General features: G+C 39.0%; 1 protein-coding gene across 2 annotated transcripts in view; it reads left to right on the top strand.

Annotated features, from left to right (window-relative positions):
• The first annotated feature begins 465 nt into the window (after positions 1-465).
• simc1 (SUMO interacting motifs containing 1) overlaps positions 466-14,500 on the top strand; it is a 31,250-nt gene continuing 17,215 nt past the window's right edge. The window contains exon 1 of one of the 2 annotated variants that reach the window (XM_062043809.1): positions 466-846. In XM_062043809.1, coding sequence (XP_061899793.1) covers positions 748-846 — 99 coding nt within the window. In that variant the 5' untranslated portion in view covers positions 466-747. Of the gene's footprint in view, positions 847-10,958; positions 11,088-14,500 lie in introns of those variants that run through there. The other variant, XM_062043810.1, reaches the window with a different exon arrangement.

Genomic DNA, 14,500 nt, shown 5'->3' with positions numbered 1-14,500 from the left:
TATATATATATATATATATATATATATATATATATATATATATATATATATATATATATATATATATATATATATTAGACTTAGACAACATTCAATGATCCACAAGGGAAATTGTTCCGCACAGTAGCTCAGTTACAAAGGATGGAAAGGATAATGCACACAAGGGCACAAAAAGAGGGTGAAAACAAAAGGTATAAAGTAGACTAAAAATGTACCATAGTAGCAATATAAAATATGTGTAATATTTACATATTATATATACATTATATAATATATACAATATATAACAAATCCCATTTACAAGACATATATATACAGGTATATATATATATATATATATAAAGTTTCTGCAAATAAAAAAAAACTATCTGCCATTTATTTTTTGATGTAGTTACACCTTCCGATACAGTAGATGTCAGTATACACTTTTATGACCGCTTTTCGCGTTCCTGTTAGAGGCGAAGAAGTAATACCAAAGAAGAAGAGAGACGTAAACACAAGACTGCTGATAAGATGATTTGTTTGATCAAATATGGGCGCCATTTAGCCTATTTATATACCAATCATTGCTGAGAAGCTTATATTTAAGCTATTAATATATTTTACTTTTTTATGTTGACATTAGAGTTCCACTTCTTTACCGGAAATGTTAATTTAGTAGGCTGTTTGTATCATTTTTTTTAATTTGCTGCCGAAAACCCAGAAGGCGAGCAGCATCCATGGTGTTAAAGAGAAAGAGAAAGTGCAATGAAGACTGTTATCATCGTCAGCTCAGATAGTGAAGACGACGACTTGGATGTGGAGTTTGTCGGCTACTACACCAATCAGTCACCGTCCATCACACCCGTAAGTACTTTTCTCTGAACTACACCGGAATCGATGATGTTTGGCTCGAATGTGAAGGAATGTGTGATGGTCGTGCCACACATTGGCAGCCATGTTTCCGTCTGTGCAAGAATACTGAGTTATTATTATTAACAATAGAGTAGGGCTGTGACGATTGATTGATTGATTGAGGTTGCACAGTGAAGTACATATTCCGTACAATTGACCACTAAATGGTCACACCCGAATAAGTTTTTCAACTTGTTTAAGTCGGGGTCCACTTAAATTGATTCATGATACAGATATATACTATCATATATACTATCATCATAATACAGTCATCACACAAGATAATCACATTGAATTATTTACATTATTTACAATCAGGGGTGTGGAGGGGGGGGGTAGGATATGGACAGCAAGTAGTGGAGAGAGAGAGAGAGAGAGAGATCAGAAGGCATAAAAAAAAGTATCTGCATTTGATTGTTTACATTTGATTATTAGCAATCCGGGGAGGGTGTTAGTTTAGGGTTGTAGCTGCCTGGAGGTGAACTTTTATTGCGGTTTTGAAGGAGGATAGAGATGCCCTTTCTTTTATACCTGTTGGGAGCGCATTCCCAAAAATGACTAATGATCTATTGCTAACGATGGATTCTGATGCGTCATCTATGTTGCTGCTTCTTGATCTTAGCGCCGCTTTCGATACTGTTGATCATAATATTTTATTAGAGCGTATCAAAACGCGTATTGGTATGTCAGACTTAGCCTTGTCTTGGTTTAACTCTTATCTTACTGACAGGATGCAGTGTGTCTCCCGTAACAATGTGACCTCGGACTATGTTAAGGTAACGTGCGGAGTTCCCCAGGGTTCGGTTCTTGGCCCTGCACTCTTTAGTATTTACATGCTGCCGCTAGGTGACATCATACGCAAATACGGTGTTAGCTTTCACTGTTATGCTGATGACACCCAACTCTACATGCCCCTAAAGCTGACCAACACGCCGGATTGTAGTCAGCTGGAGGCGTGTCTTAATGAAATTAAACAATGGATGTCCGCTAGCTTTTTGCAACTCAACGCTAAGAAAACGGAAATGCTGATTATCGGTCCTGCTCAACACCAACATCTATTTAATAATACCACCTTAACATTTGACAACCAAACAATTAAACAAGGCGACTCGATAAAGAATCTGGGTATTATCTTCCACCCAACTCTCTCGTTTGAGTCACACATTAAGAGTGTTACTAAAACGGCCTTTTTTCATCTCCGTAATATCGCTAAATTCCGTTCCATTTTGTCCACAAGCGATGCTGAGATCATTATCCATGCGTTCGTTACGTCTCGTTTCGATTACTGTAACGTTTTATTTTCGGGCCTCCCTATGTCTAGCATTAAAATATTACAGTTGGTACAAAATGCGGCTGCTAGACTTTTGACAAAAACAAGAAAGTTTGATCATATTACGCCTATACTGGCTCACTTGCACTGGCTTCCTGTGCACCTAAGATGCGACTTTAAGGTTTTACTACTTACGTATAAAATACTACACGGTCTAGCTCCTGCCTATCTTGCCGATTGTATTGTACCATATGTCCCGGCAAGAAATCTGCGTTCAAAGAACTCCGGCTTATTAGTGATTCCCAGAGCCCAAAAAAAGTCTGCGGGCTATAGAGCGTTTTCTATTCGGGCTCCAATACTATGGAATGCCCTCCCGGTAAAAGTTAGAGATGCTACCTCAGTAGAAGCATTTAAGTCTCATCTTAAAACTCATTTGTATACTCTAGCCTTTAAATAGACTCCCTTTTTAGACCAGTTGATCTGCCGTTTCTTTTCTTTTCTACTCTACTCCCAACCTTGCCCGTATGTGGGCTCTGTACCGAGGATGTCGTTGTGGCTTGTACAGCCCTTTGAGACACTCGTGATTTAGGGCTATATAAATAAACATTGATTGATTGATTGATTGATTCCACATTGATGTGGCATAGAAAGAGAATCAATCAATCAATCCATGTTTATTTATATAGCCCTAAATCACAAGTGTCTCAAAGGGCTGCACAAGCCACAACGACATGAGTTAAGACCTTTGTTAGTTCGGAATCTGGGTTTAACGTGGTTAGTGGAGCTCCCCCTGGTGTTGTGGTTATGGCGGTCATTTACGTTAAGGAAGTAGTTTGACATGTACTTCGGTATCAGGGAGGTGTAGTGGATTTTATAGACTAGGCTCAGTGCAAGTTGTTTTACTCTAATAAACGGCATTAACGATAACCGCAGTAAAATGCTCGACGAATAGTATTACCGATTTGGAGTAGAATGATCGATAACCGCTCCATCCATCCATCCATCTTCTTCCACTTATCCGAGGTCGGGTCGCGGGGGAAGCAGCCTAAGCAGAGAAGCCCAGACTTCCCTCTCCCCAGCCACTTCGTCCAGCTCCTCCCGAGGCGTTCCCAGGCCAGCCAGGAGAGATAGTCTTCCCAACGTGTCCTGGGTCTTCCCCGTGGCCTCCTACCGGTCGGACGTGCCCTAAACACCGTTTGGGTGGCATCCTGACCAGATGCCCGAACCACCTCATCTGGCTCCTCTCCATGTGGAGAAGCAGCGGCTTTATTTTGAGCTCCTCCCGGATGGCAGAGCTTCTCACCCTATCTCAATCAATCAATTTTTACTTATATAGCCCTAAATCACGAGTGTCTCAAAGGGCTGCACAAGCCACAACAAAAGGGAGAGGCCCGGCAGAGAAAGCTCATTTCGGCCGCTTGTACCCGTGATCTTGTCCTTTCGGCCATAACCCAAAGCTTGTGACCATAGGTGAGAATGGGAACGTAGATCGACCGGTAAATTGAGAGCTTTGCCTTCCGGCTCAGCTCCTTCCTCACCACAACGGATCGATACAGCGTCCGCATTACTGAAGACGCCGCACCGATCCGCCTGTCCATCTCAACATCCACTCTTCCCACACTCGTGAACAAGACCCCGATAACTCCGATAACCGCCCCAGTGTTGCCAACTCCCCAGTAAGGAAAGTAGCCATTGGCTGTCATTAAAGTCGTTAGATGACGTCATTGCCTCATTTGCATAATGTATTGCAACGTAGGACAGAAGAATGTGTACCACTAATGAGGATTGTTTTGTGACTTTCATTAAGTTACACACAAAAACTGCGGTGAAGATGGGGAAAAATATATTTGTTTATAACGAACTTATGTCTTTTTTTTAATACGCATACTGTTACGTACGGCGGGGGAAGGAGACGACACAATGCCAGGAATCAGTTAAGTAGGTTTATTGATACTAATGAATGGGTGGGATCAATGTTCCCTCTAATTGTTCATTTGTGTGAGCAAACACAAAAACTCCCTGAGCATTCAGTGGAGCACATGTGAGCAACATCACACGTGGCAATACCAGCAGCACACCTGTCTCAAACCAATCTTTTATAATAACACTCAAATGACAGGAGTCATTTTCATGAGATTATTTTGTAATATTAGTGATTTGGCCCACTTGTAATGAAAATAAAAGAAATCTTGTTTTTCATAAGATATGGATTAGTATTGTACAATATGTCTGGGTGGGGGTCCTGCTTTGGAAATCATTTGTACCCCTTTCAGAGATCACATTTAGTTGCCCTTAAACATCCTCATGTTGCACAATGAAATGTAAGCATAGGATGAAGTGTGCATTCCTGTAACTTTCTCTAGTAACAGCATTCCATGATTAATATCAATACATTAACATTAATAATAAATGACAGAAGAATAAGCACACGTATGACTGAGGAGTCAAAGTGTAACTTTGTGTGGTGTTTGAGTTGTCCGACTTTTTGTGTGGCTATAAACGCACCAGTGGCTTAGTGGTATGCGTGTTGGTGTCAGATGACAAGTTGGTTTTGGCCTGGTTTGTACGGCAGAAAAGGACTAGTTTTTCGAGTTATAAGTTTTTTACTCATGTTTTTGGTGTGGTTATGGCTGAATATAAACAGTTTTGCTCAATAAAGTGATCGATATAATTCCTGTCCTCGAAGCATCTCGATAGACGTTACAATAACTGAACGGTGTTCAATTGAACGGTGTTGATGAACACCGTTAGGGCCGCTTGTTGTCACTGTCACTCAGAGTTGTATTGCAAAATTACACAGAATAAATGTGTTTATTTTGTTTAGAATTCAGATGGGATTTGATTTGGTGCGCGGCATATATTTGCTGTGCGCAGAGGACGCTTGAGCTGTGCGCAATTGCGCAGGCGCGCACCTTAGAGGGAACGTTGGGTGGGATGTGTATGCTACTCTAAGTGAAAGGTGCAAGACGATGTGTAGAATCAACCATGTAAATGTTACCAGAGTTTGTTGTATGTGCGTGTTGCATGAATCCTTCGTCAGACCAAAGGGGCAAGACGAGAAGGCAGTCCGTGGGCAGGCAAGCGGTCGGGGGGCTGGAGAGAAACAACAAGGTCCGTGTCCGAGCAGGGGTCGAGGATCGAGGGGGGCAGTCCGGAATCCAAAGGGAAGTCGAGAAAAAAATGAATGCAAAGTGTAATAAACACCTACAATATGATACATTTTCACGTATAAATCTGCTTCCGCATCTGTTTCTGACACATGCATTTCGGGCTGGCTGCTCTGGAAACAAACCCCGCCCACTCTGCTCTGTTCCTCGTCTGAGCTGCCATGACGTACATTACCGTAATAACTCCTATAACACTCAAAAGCACAGATTTCAACCATTTAAATACTTTCTATAGTTCAAGACTTTCGGTAATTTAAAAACAGCACTGCACATCATAATGGTGGCGACAGTTTTGATGTTAAATGTTTAAAAAAATTATGTAGAACGTCCGGCGGGTTGGATTGAAAATCATAACGGGCCGCATGTGGCCCGCGGGCTGTATTTTGCCCAGGTCTGATCTCTCATATGTGATGGCAGAATTGGTGCAACAGCGCCTGTTGCTGGTAAAAAGGTGGCATATACCACAGGAAGTGCTCACAACTGTGAATTCTCTGGACAAAACAAAAACTAAATGCAATAAACAAACCGAAAGATTAGATTGATTAGATTTAACAGTGCAATATTGAATAAAGTAACTAAATACAACATAGAGCAGTGTTTTTCAACCTTTTTTGAGCCAAGGCACATTTTTTGCATTGACAAAATCCGGAGGCCCACCACCAGCAGAAATCATTAAAAAACGAAACTCAGTTGACAGTAAAAAGTCGTTGTCGCAATTGTTGGATATGAATTCAAACCATAACCAACCAAGCATTAATATAGCTCTTGTCTCAAAGTAGGTGTACTGTCACCACCTGTCACGCCCTGATTTATTTTGAGTTTTTTGCTGTTTTTCTGAGTGTAGTTTTTTACTTCTTGTCTTGCACTCCTATTTTGGTGGCTTTTTCTCTTTTTTCTGGTATTTTCCTGTAGCAGTTTCATGTCTTCCTTTGAGCGATATTTCCTGCATCTACTTTGTTTTTATCCTTCTTCGTGGGGACATTGTCGATTGTCATGTCATGTTCGGATGTACATTGTGGACGCCGTCTTTGCTCCACAGTAAGTCTTTGCTGTCGTCCAGCATTCTGTTTTTGTTTACTTTGTAGCCAGTTCAGTTTTAGTTTCGTTCTGCATAGCCTTCCCTAAGCTTCAATGCCTTTTCTTAGGGGCACTCACCTTTTGTTTATTATTGGTTTAAGCATTAGATACCCTTTTACCTGCACACTGCCTCCCGCTGTTTCCGACATCTACAAAGCAATTAGCTACCTGCTGCCACCTACTGATTTGAAAGAGTATTACACGGTTACTCTGCCGCGCTCTAGACAGCACCGACACTCGACAACAACACATCATTTTCAGACTATAATTACTGGTTTGCAAAAAATATTTTTTACCCCAAATAGGTGAAATTAGATAATCTCCCACGGCACACCAGACTGTATCTGTGGCACAGTGGTTGAAAAACACTGACAGAGAACAACAGGCTTACAAGACGCAAATTCGGTTTTCAATGATTCCTTCCTGACTCGCCGACGTCGATTGGCCCGCACCCAATGACCAGTGAGTGAGTGTCACTGAACCATCGTTCACTCTGTAGTTCATTCACTCAGTATCTGTGGTTCAGTGAGTTGTCATCAAGCACCCTCAGCAGTACACCTCTAACTAACTGTGAGACAGCGAGTGATACAGCTCGGCAGGAAGCGAAAAAATTGATTTGATTTGAGACAAGAAACATATTTGTTGCTGTTTCTATGGGGTTAGTATGTTTATAAAAACTCAGGGGCATAATTAATTGCACATTACATATTATATTATTAAAGAATAAAACAAAGTAATGTTTGTCTTTGATATATGGATAACGTTTATCTATAGTCTTTTTATTAGACATTACAAATGACATGATGGTATTATGTTCCCACCCCAACACTGTTTTACCTAACAATCAGTAATCATGATTTCAATATTGATAACAATAATCTTAATTATTACTTAGGCCATAATTGGCTGCCCGAGATCTCATACATGAACACTATTTTTATCTATATGGACAAAAAGTGCAGTTACGTCTTATGGCCATCAGGTGCCATCCTTACAGTGTATATATATATATATATATATATATATATATATATATATAGATATATATATATATATATATATATATATATATATATATATATATATATATATATATATATATATATATATATATATATATCTATATATATATATATATATATATATATATATATATATATATATATTAGGGCTGCAACAACTAATCGATTAAAATCGATTATAAAAATAGTTGCCGATTAATTTAGTCATCGATTCATTGGATCTATGCTATGCGCAGAGGCTCTTTTTTTTTTTACAAACCTTTATTTATAAACTGCAACATTCACAAACAGCTGAGAAACAATAATCAAAATAAGTATGGTGCCAGTATGCTGGTTTTGTTTTCAATAAAATACTGGAAAGGATAGAAATGTAGTTTGTCTCTTTTATCCGATTATTAATCGAGTAATCGAAGTAATAATCGACAGATTAATCGATTATCAAATTAGTTGTTAGTTGCCTCTATATATATATATATATATATATATATATATATATATATATATATATATATATATATATATATATATATATATATATATATATATATATATATATAAGGGATATATATTAGGGCTGCAACTAACAACTAATTTGATAATCGATTAATCTGTCGATTATTACTTCGATTAATCGATTAATAGTCGGATAAAAACTTCTTTTTTTTTTAATTTATTTATTTTTCTTGCAATTTCGTTGTACAATGACAATAAATATATATTCTATTTTATTCTATTCTAAAAGAGACAATCTACATTTCTATCCTTTCCAGTATTTTATTGAAAAAACCCAGCATACTGGCACCATATTCTTTCAACTTGCCAAATAAAACAAGGAAAATGTTACAAAAATGTTTTTTTTATAAAGTGCACCATTGTCATGCACAATAGCAATAATTTTGCTTGGGGGAATTTCAAACCTGGCTACTACCTATTCCAACCATGGTCGTAAGGCAGATTGACTTCATGTTCCATTCCTCTCCAATGTAACGGCATGTATTGCCAAGGTAGGCTGCCGTGGCTACACTTGTCCACACATCAGTAGTGAGAGCAATTTTGCTCTGGGTGGCTTTTATGTCAGTCTACACTGCTTGGAATGTCTGCTCCTACTTCCTCTCCTTCACTTTGGTAAAATGGGTCCTCAAGGGAAGAGTGTAACCAGGGTTGAGGACGTGAATCATCTGTCTAAAACCTTCATCCTCCACCATTGATAGTGGCCTCATGTCAGTTAGCAACATATTCAGGGTAGCATCAGTCAATGCAGCCGCTTGCTGGGGTGTGCAGACCTTCCTTTGTACCAAGTCACTAATGCTGGCTTGTTTCTTTCTGAAATGAGAGAAACCATATAATGAACATACATAGTAGCATCATTTACATGTAACTCAATACATACATAGTTGACTTAATTAATAATTTCTGAAATAAATGTACATTTACACCAATAATAACACAGAAATGTAGCTCATCAGAACCGAATCAGATAATGTACACGTTTCTGTTGTGAATAATAAAGGATTCATTTTAGGCTGCATCTGAATAATAGCATGAAATATTCCCGCACCTTCATAACGTTTAGTTATACTAAAGCGTCACTCAAATCTATATAGATATATATAGCTTTATTGGGCCCGGCTACATTGATCCATTATGAAACCAACCTGAGATATTTCTGTCCGTTACGTTTATTTCAAAATTGGTAACCGTGCGTTTTCTCTCTCAAAACTGAGTCAAATTTGCCGGAGACACATTATCAGCCCCGCGTTGCAACAAAGGCATAACGTTAACGTTACTCACAAAAAAGCTGAGCTCATGAATGCCTGTTGCGACTCAAAACAACACATAAAATGCACTCTCCAAGAAGTTCCTAACATTCTGAAAGTTAATACACAACAGTTGCTGCTTCGCTTCCTTAAAAAATCTCCTCGTTAACAAAATATTAAAAACACACAAAGACGGACACAATCAATGTACCCGGACTATGGACTTAAAAAGTTACGTACCGTGAGTTCTTCCCTTCATCCATGGCTCCAACTGTTGTACTTCCGTGCCATTTTGCAGGAAACGGTCTTCTTTGACGACTTAGGTCGTACACTTTTCTCCATTGAAGCAATAACCTCAATATGTTTCTCCGCTGAACTATCCGTACTGTTTTTCTCCGCCATTTTTCGATTGTTTCCAGGCAAAGGAGACGGCGTTGTCACGTGAGCTGCACATGACACATCATTGGCTGGCTTACTGCCACCTCATGAGACGTAACCTCAGCGCCGCCCTGGCGCTGTTTTGTACAGTTTTTGTACTTATTTTGATTATTATTTCTCAGCTGTTTGTAAATGTTGCAGTTTATAAATAAAGCTTTCTAAAAAAAATTATAATAATACTTTTTTTTTTTTTTAAATACGTAACCAGCGCATGCGCATAGCATAGATCCAACGAATCGATGACTAAATTAATCGCCAACTATTTTTATAATCGAATTTGATCGATTAGTTGTTGCAGCCCTAAAGTTTGGGGTCACCCAAACAATTTTGTGGAATAGCCTTCATTTCTAAGAACAAGAATAGACTGTGGAGTTTCAGATGAAAGTTGTCCTTTTCTGGCCATTTTGAGCGTTTAATTGACCCCACAAATGTGATGCTCCAGAAACTCAATCTGCTCAAAGGAAGGTCAGTTTTGTAGCTTCTGTAACGAGCTAAAGTGTTTTCAGATGTGTGAACATGATTGCACAAGGGTTTTCTAATCATCAATTAGCCTTCTGAGCCAATGAGCAAACACATTGTACCATTAGAACACTGGAGTGATAGTTGCTGGAAATGGGCCTCTATACACCTATGTAGATATTGCACCAAAAAGCAGACATTTGCAGCTAGAATAGTCATTTACCACATTAGCAATGTATAGAGTGTATTTCTTTCAAGTTAAGACTAGTTGAAAGTTATCTTCATTGAAAAGTACAGTGCTTTTCCTTCAAAAATAAGGACATTGCAATGTGACCCCAAACTTTTGAACGGTAGTGTATATATATATATATACACACTATATATATACACACACACACACACACACACACACACACACACACACACACACACACACACACACACACACACACACATACAGTACACGCATGCATGAATTCGAGCCCCTGCCTCGAAAGAAAAGTTGCACAGTCCATCTTCACAAATGTACTTTCCTCTGGTTTAAAAGTAAAATGTCCATTAAAAGTAAACTGAGGATTCTGAACGATAAGTTCCAGTGTAGACAAAGATGTCAACGTTGTAGTGGTCATCACTCTTTACAAGAAAATAATATTTAGTCAACACAGCTGCGGTTGCTCTATCAGGAGGCACTACTCCTTTGTCTTTTGGAAAATAATTACAGTTTGTGATATTCTGTCAGGAATGAACGATTACATTGTGCAAGTTTCATTCACGGATGCTCATATGTTACAAAACATGAGCGCTAACAACTCGACACAATAATCAACAAACTCCTCCTTCTTTGATGTCTTTGAGCCTCGCAAAGGGCACAGCTCTAACTTCTAAGCGTACAGGGTGCATGTTGAGCGTACAGCACCGATGAAACAACACTTTTAACAGTCATATCAAGATGTTTAATGGATATAAACGCAGACGAAAGCAGGTCGCTGACATTTTCTCAAAGGTAAGAACACAGCATTCAAACCTTTCACACTAAGTAGGCCACCACCTAAACTGTTTTTGCTACAATTGTCAACCCTGTGGTTTGTACTTCTTAGACTTAGACTTCCTTTTTATTGTCATTCAAATTTGAACTTTACAGCACAGATAAGAACAACATTTCGTTACATAAGCTCATGGTAGTGCAGGATAAAAAAGCAATAAGGTGCATTTATAAATAAATAAATATATATAAATAATATATATTTGAAAGCAGGGTGGAAGGAAGCGGCGTTCTGTGGGGATTAGCCTTTAGCTTTGTTGTTAGCCCCGCTCGGCATCCCCGCTTCTGCTTCCGATCACACCGCTTACGTGTCCTCCGTTGACGGTCCCCGCTGGTACTTGACTCCGCTGCGTCAAAGGCCACTGGATGTAACCGGCGTAGTATCCCCATGCTAGCGAGGAGGTCCAACGTACACGCATCTTTCAGTCCAAAACGGCCCGATCTATCCACATCCAGAATTGTCTGGCGGTCGTATGTGACCACGGAGTGTCCCCGCTGTAAGCCAGCCATGAAATTTAAAGAATTGTCCGGTATTTTTGCCAAATTGTTCTATACTATCATGAGCGTCTGCAAGCCAAAGCCCGTCAGGGCGCCGCCATCTTGATTTTGACTAGGTAACAAGCTGGGATGTGACGATATGAACATTTCTTATCAAGGTTATAATTATCTGAGTCTGTCTATTTTATTGTATTGTTTTTGTCCGATGTTGGCGCTTTCTTACTTTCTTGTTTTTTATAGACCTTGTTAAATACCATCAACCTGCCAGGGACCGACACATGGAAATTACAATCTGGCACATTAACATTTTATATGTTCATTAATATGCTTTGTCCCAGGTAACAAATAAAACATCAGTATCAGTATCGTGGTATTGTTTAATTTGCTGAAAAAGTACTTGTACACACTGAAATCTTTTGACCAAGATTTTTCATAAAAATCCACTATTTTAGTCATAGTATTTAATCTGTTTTAATGGCTGAACTTTTGTTGTTTTACATATTGTTATGTATTGTAGCACTTTAAGATGTATTTAAATAAAAAAGTGCCCAACAAAATACCACTTAGTTTGATAAGCAAGAATAATGATGCCCCACACTAAATGGACAGTGTAGAAAGTTACGGTGTAGAAAATGTTCGGCAAACAGAACAGCCAGTCAGCCTTGCCCCTCAGCTTCAGTTTACCAGACATGAAACCATTGAGGTAGCGGACCAGGTAGCCTCATTGCAGGTTTCTGCCGTGTTTTTCGTCAGTAAATGTACAAATTAAGGATGTTCCGATCAGGGATTAATGCTGGCGATTCCAATACCGATCAATGGTGTGCGAAGGTTGGAATATACTCTGGCGTCACGTAGCTTGCTGTGACGATCGGTCACTTAATTTCTGTTTGTTTCCTTGTTTTTGTATTACTTCCTGTCAGTGCTCTTATTTTGTTACATTTCCTGTTTGTTCCGCGGAGCACTGTTTTCTCCTCACCTGCCGTTGATTGGCAGCCGGTCCACACCTGCTGCCAATCAGCATATGTCTATTTATGTTTTCTCTCGAGCACTCCTCAGTGCTCGATGATAAACACTCTATATTTGGAACATTTATACAAGACTGCTTTATTTTTTGTAAAACTCATCATACCTGCTCTCCGCTCTCCTGGCTCTTGCATCTTGGGATCACAAAACGGCAGCCATGCGAGTTCCTCACAGCTTGCTTCCACTCTGGTTGACTTGTAGCTCTTCCAGGATGGCTGACTTGTGCATTGCAATTCCCTTCCAAAACACTGTGTGAAGGAGCAACCGCAGCTGTTGTTGACTCGATATTTCATTTCAGAATCAGAAATACTTTATTAATCCCCGAGGGGAAATTAATAATTTTCAGCACAATCCCATTCAAGATCAGACAAGCATTACAGGGAGACAGAACAGGATCAAACATTACAGGGAGACAGAACAGGATTGCTGACGGGTCTGCCAACTTCCGGCGCCCCTTACAAAAAAGGTGAGATACAGGTAAACAATGGGGGGGGGGTTGAGAAAAAAAAATCGGTCTAAGGCCATGGAGAGGGGGTGCAGACTGAGGCCAAGGGAAAAAACAACTCATAGCCATAGCACACATCAAAGAACACAAAGGACATTAAAGACATTAAAAGAGCAGAGCTGATGCAACCAGCCACTTGTACAAACCCTGTTTCCATATGAGTTGGGAAATTGTGTTAGAATCAGAATCAGAATCAGAATAGTTTTATTGCCATTGTTTGAGAACGGGTTCACAAACTAGGAATTTTTCTTGGTGCAAACGTGCGACATAAAACACATATAACACATATTTGGTATAAAAAGAGCTGTGACTGAGCTATCAGATAGACTTAGAAGGGATTTAAGGAATTCAAGGAGCTGCTGTTAGGAGTTATTGTTCATTTGCCTGATGGCCGAGGGGAAAAAACTGTTCAGGTGATGTAATTATAAACGGAATACAATGATTTGCAAATCCTTTTCAACCCATATTCAGTTGAATATGCTACAAAGACAACATGGTTGATGTTCAAACTGATAAACTTTTTTTTTTGTGCAAATAATCATTAACTTTAGAATTCACGCGCAGGCGTCATCATACCGAGACGTTTTCAGCAGGATATTTCGCGCGAAATTTAAAATTGCACTTTAGTAAGCTAACCCGGCCGTATTGGCATGTGTTGCAATGTTAAGATTTCATCATTGATATATAAACTATCAGACTGTGTGGTCGGTAGTAGTGGCTTTCAGTAGGCCTTTAAGTGGGATTTTTCAGAAAAACAAATATATACAGTAACACAAAAACAACCTGTCTCTGTGATCACTATAGGTGTATAAATAATAGTAAAGAGTTAAATATAATCAGTCCCTTGGGCACAAAACTGAAAATAATACAGCTCTCCAAAAAGTGCACTTCTGCTGCTATTGGAACATCCTCCTGGGGTCCATCAGTGTGGCCTCCTCCAGGAATGACTGCACGTCCTTGTCCTGGAGGGAAAATGAGGGACAGACACAGCATAGAATTAGGGGGGAAATGAGCTGAATGTGAAGACTAGGGTGTCTGTTATTAAGTCTTTAGCATTAGTATGTGAAATTAAATGATGGAATGGATTAAGTAATGAAGTTAAACATTGTACTGATTTGATCCACTTTAAGAGGTTGTTCAAATTAATAGTGCTTACAAAGTACAAAGAAGAATTATGAGAAATACTTTCAACCTTATTGAAAATAAGATATTCTTCATCTCAGTATATTAATAATGACTGAATTAATTAATTACATATTACAAAACTGTTGTATATACTAATTCACAGATGTTATTTTATTATAAAAAGGTCAGTAAATGATGTATATATTTGTAAACGCTTTGAAGT

This window comes from Entelurus aequoreus, linkage group LG04 (genome assembly GCF_033978785.1).
Source record: "Entelurus aequoreus isolate RoL-2023_Sb linkage group LG04, RoL_Eaeq_v1.1, whole genome shotgun sequence".
NCBI classification, from domain to species: domain Eukaryota; kingdom Metazoa; phylum Chordata; class Actinopteri; order Syngnathiformes; family Syngnathidae; genus Entelurus; species Entelurus aequoreus.
This window is presented reverse-complemented; position numbering and strand designations above follow the sequence as displayed.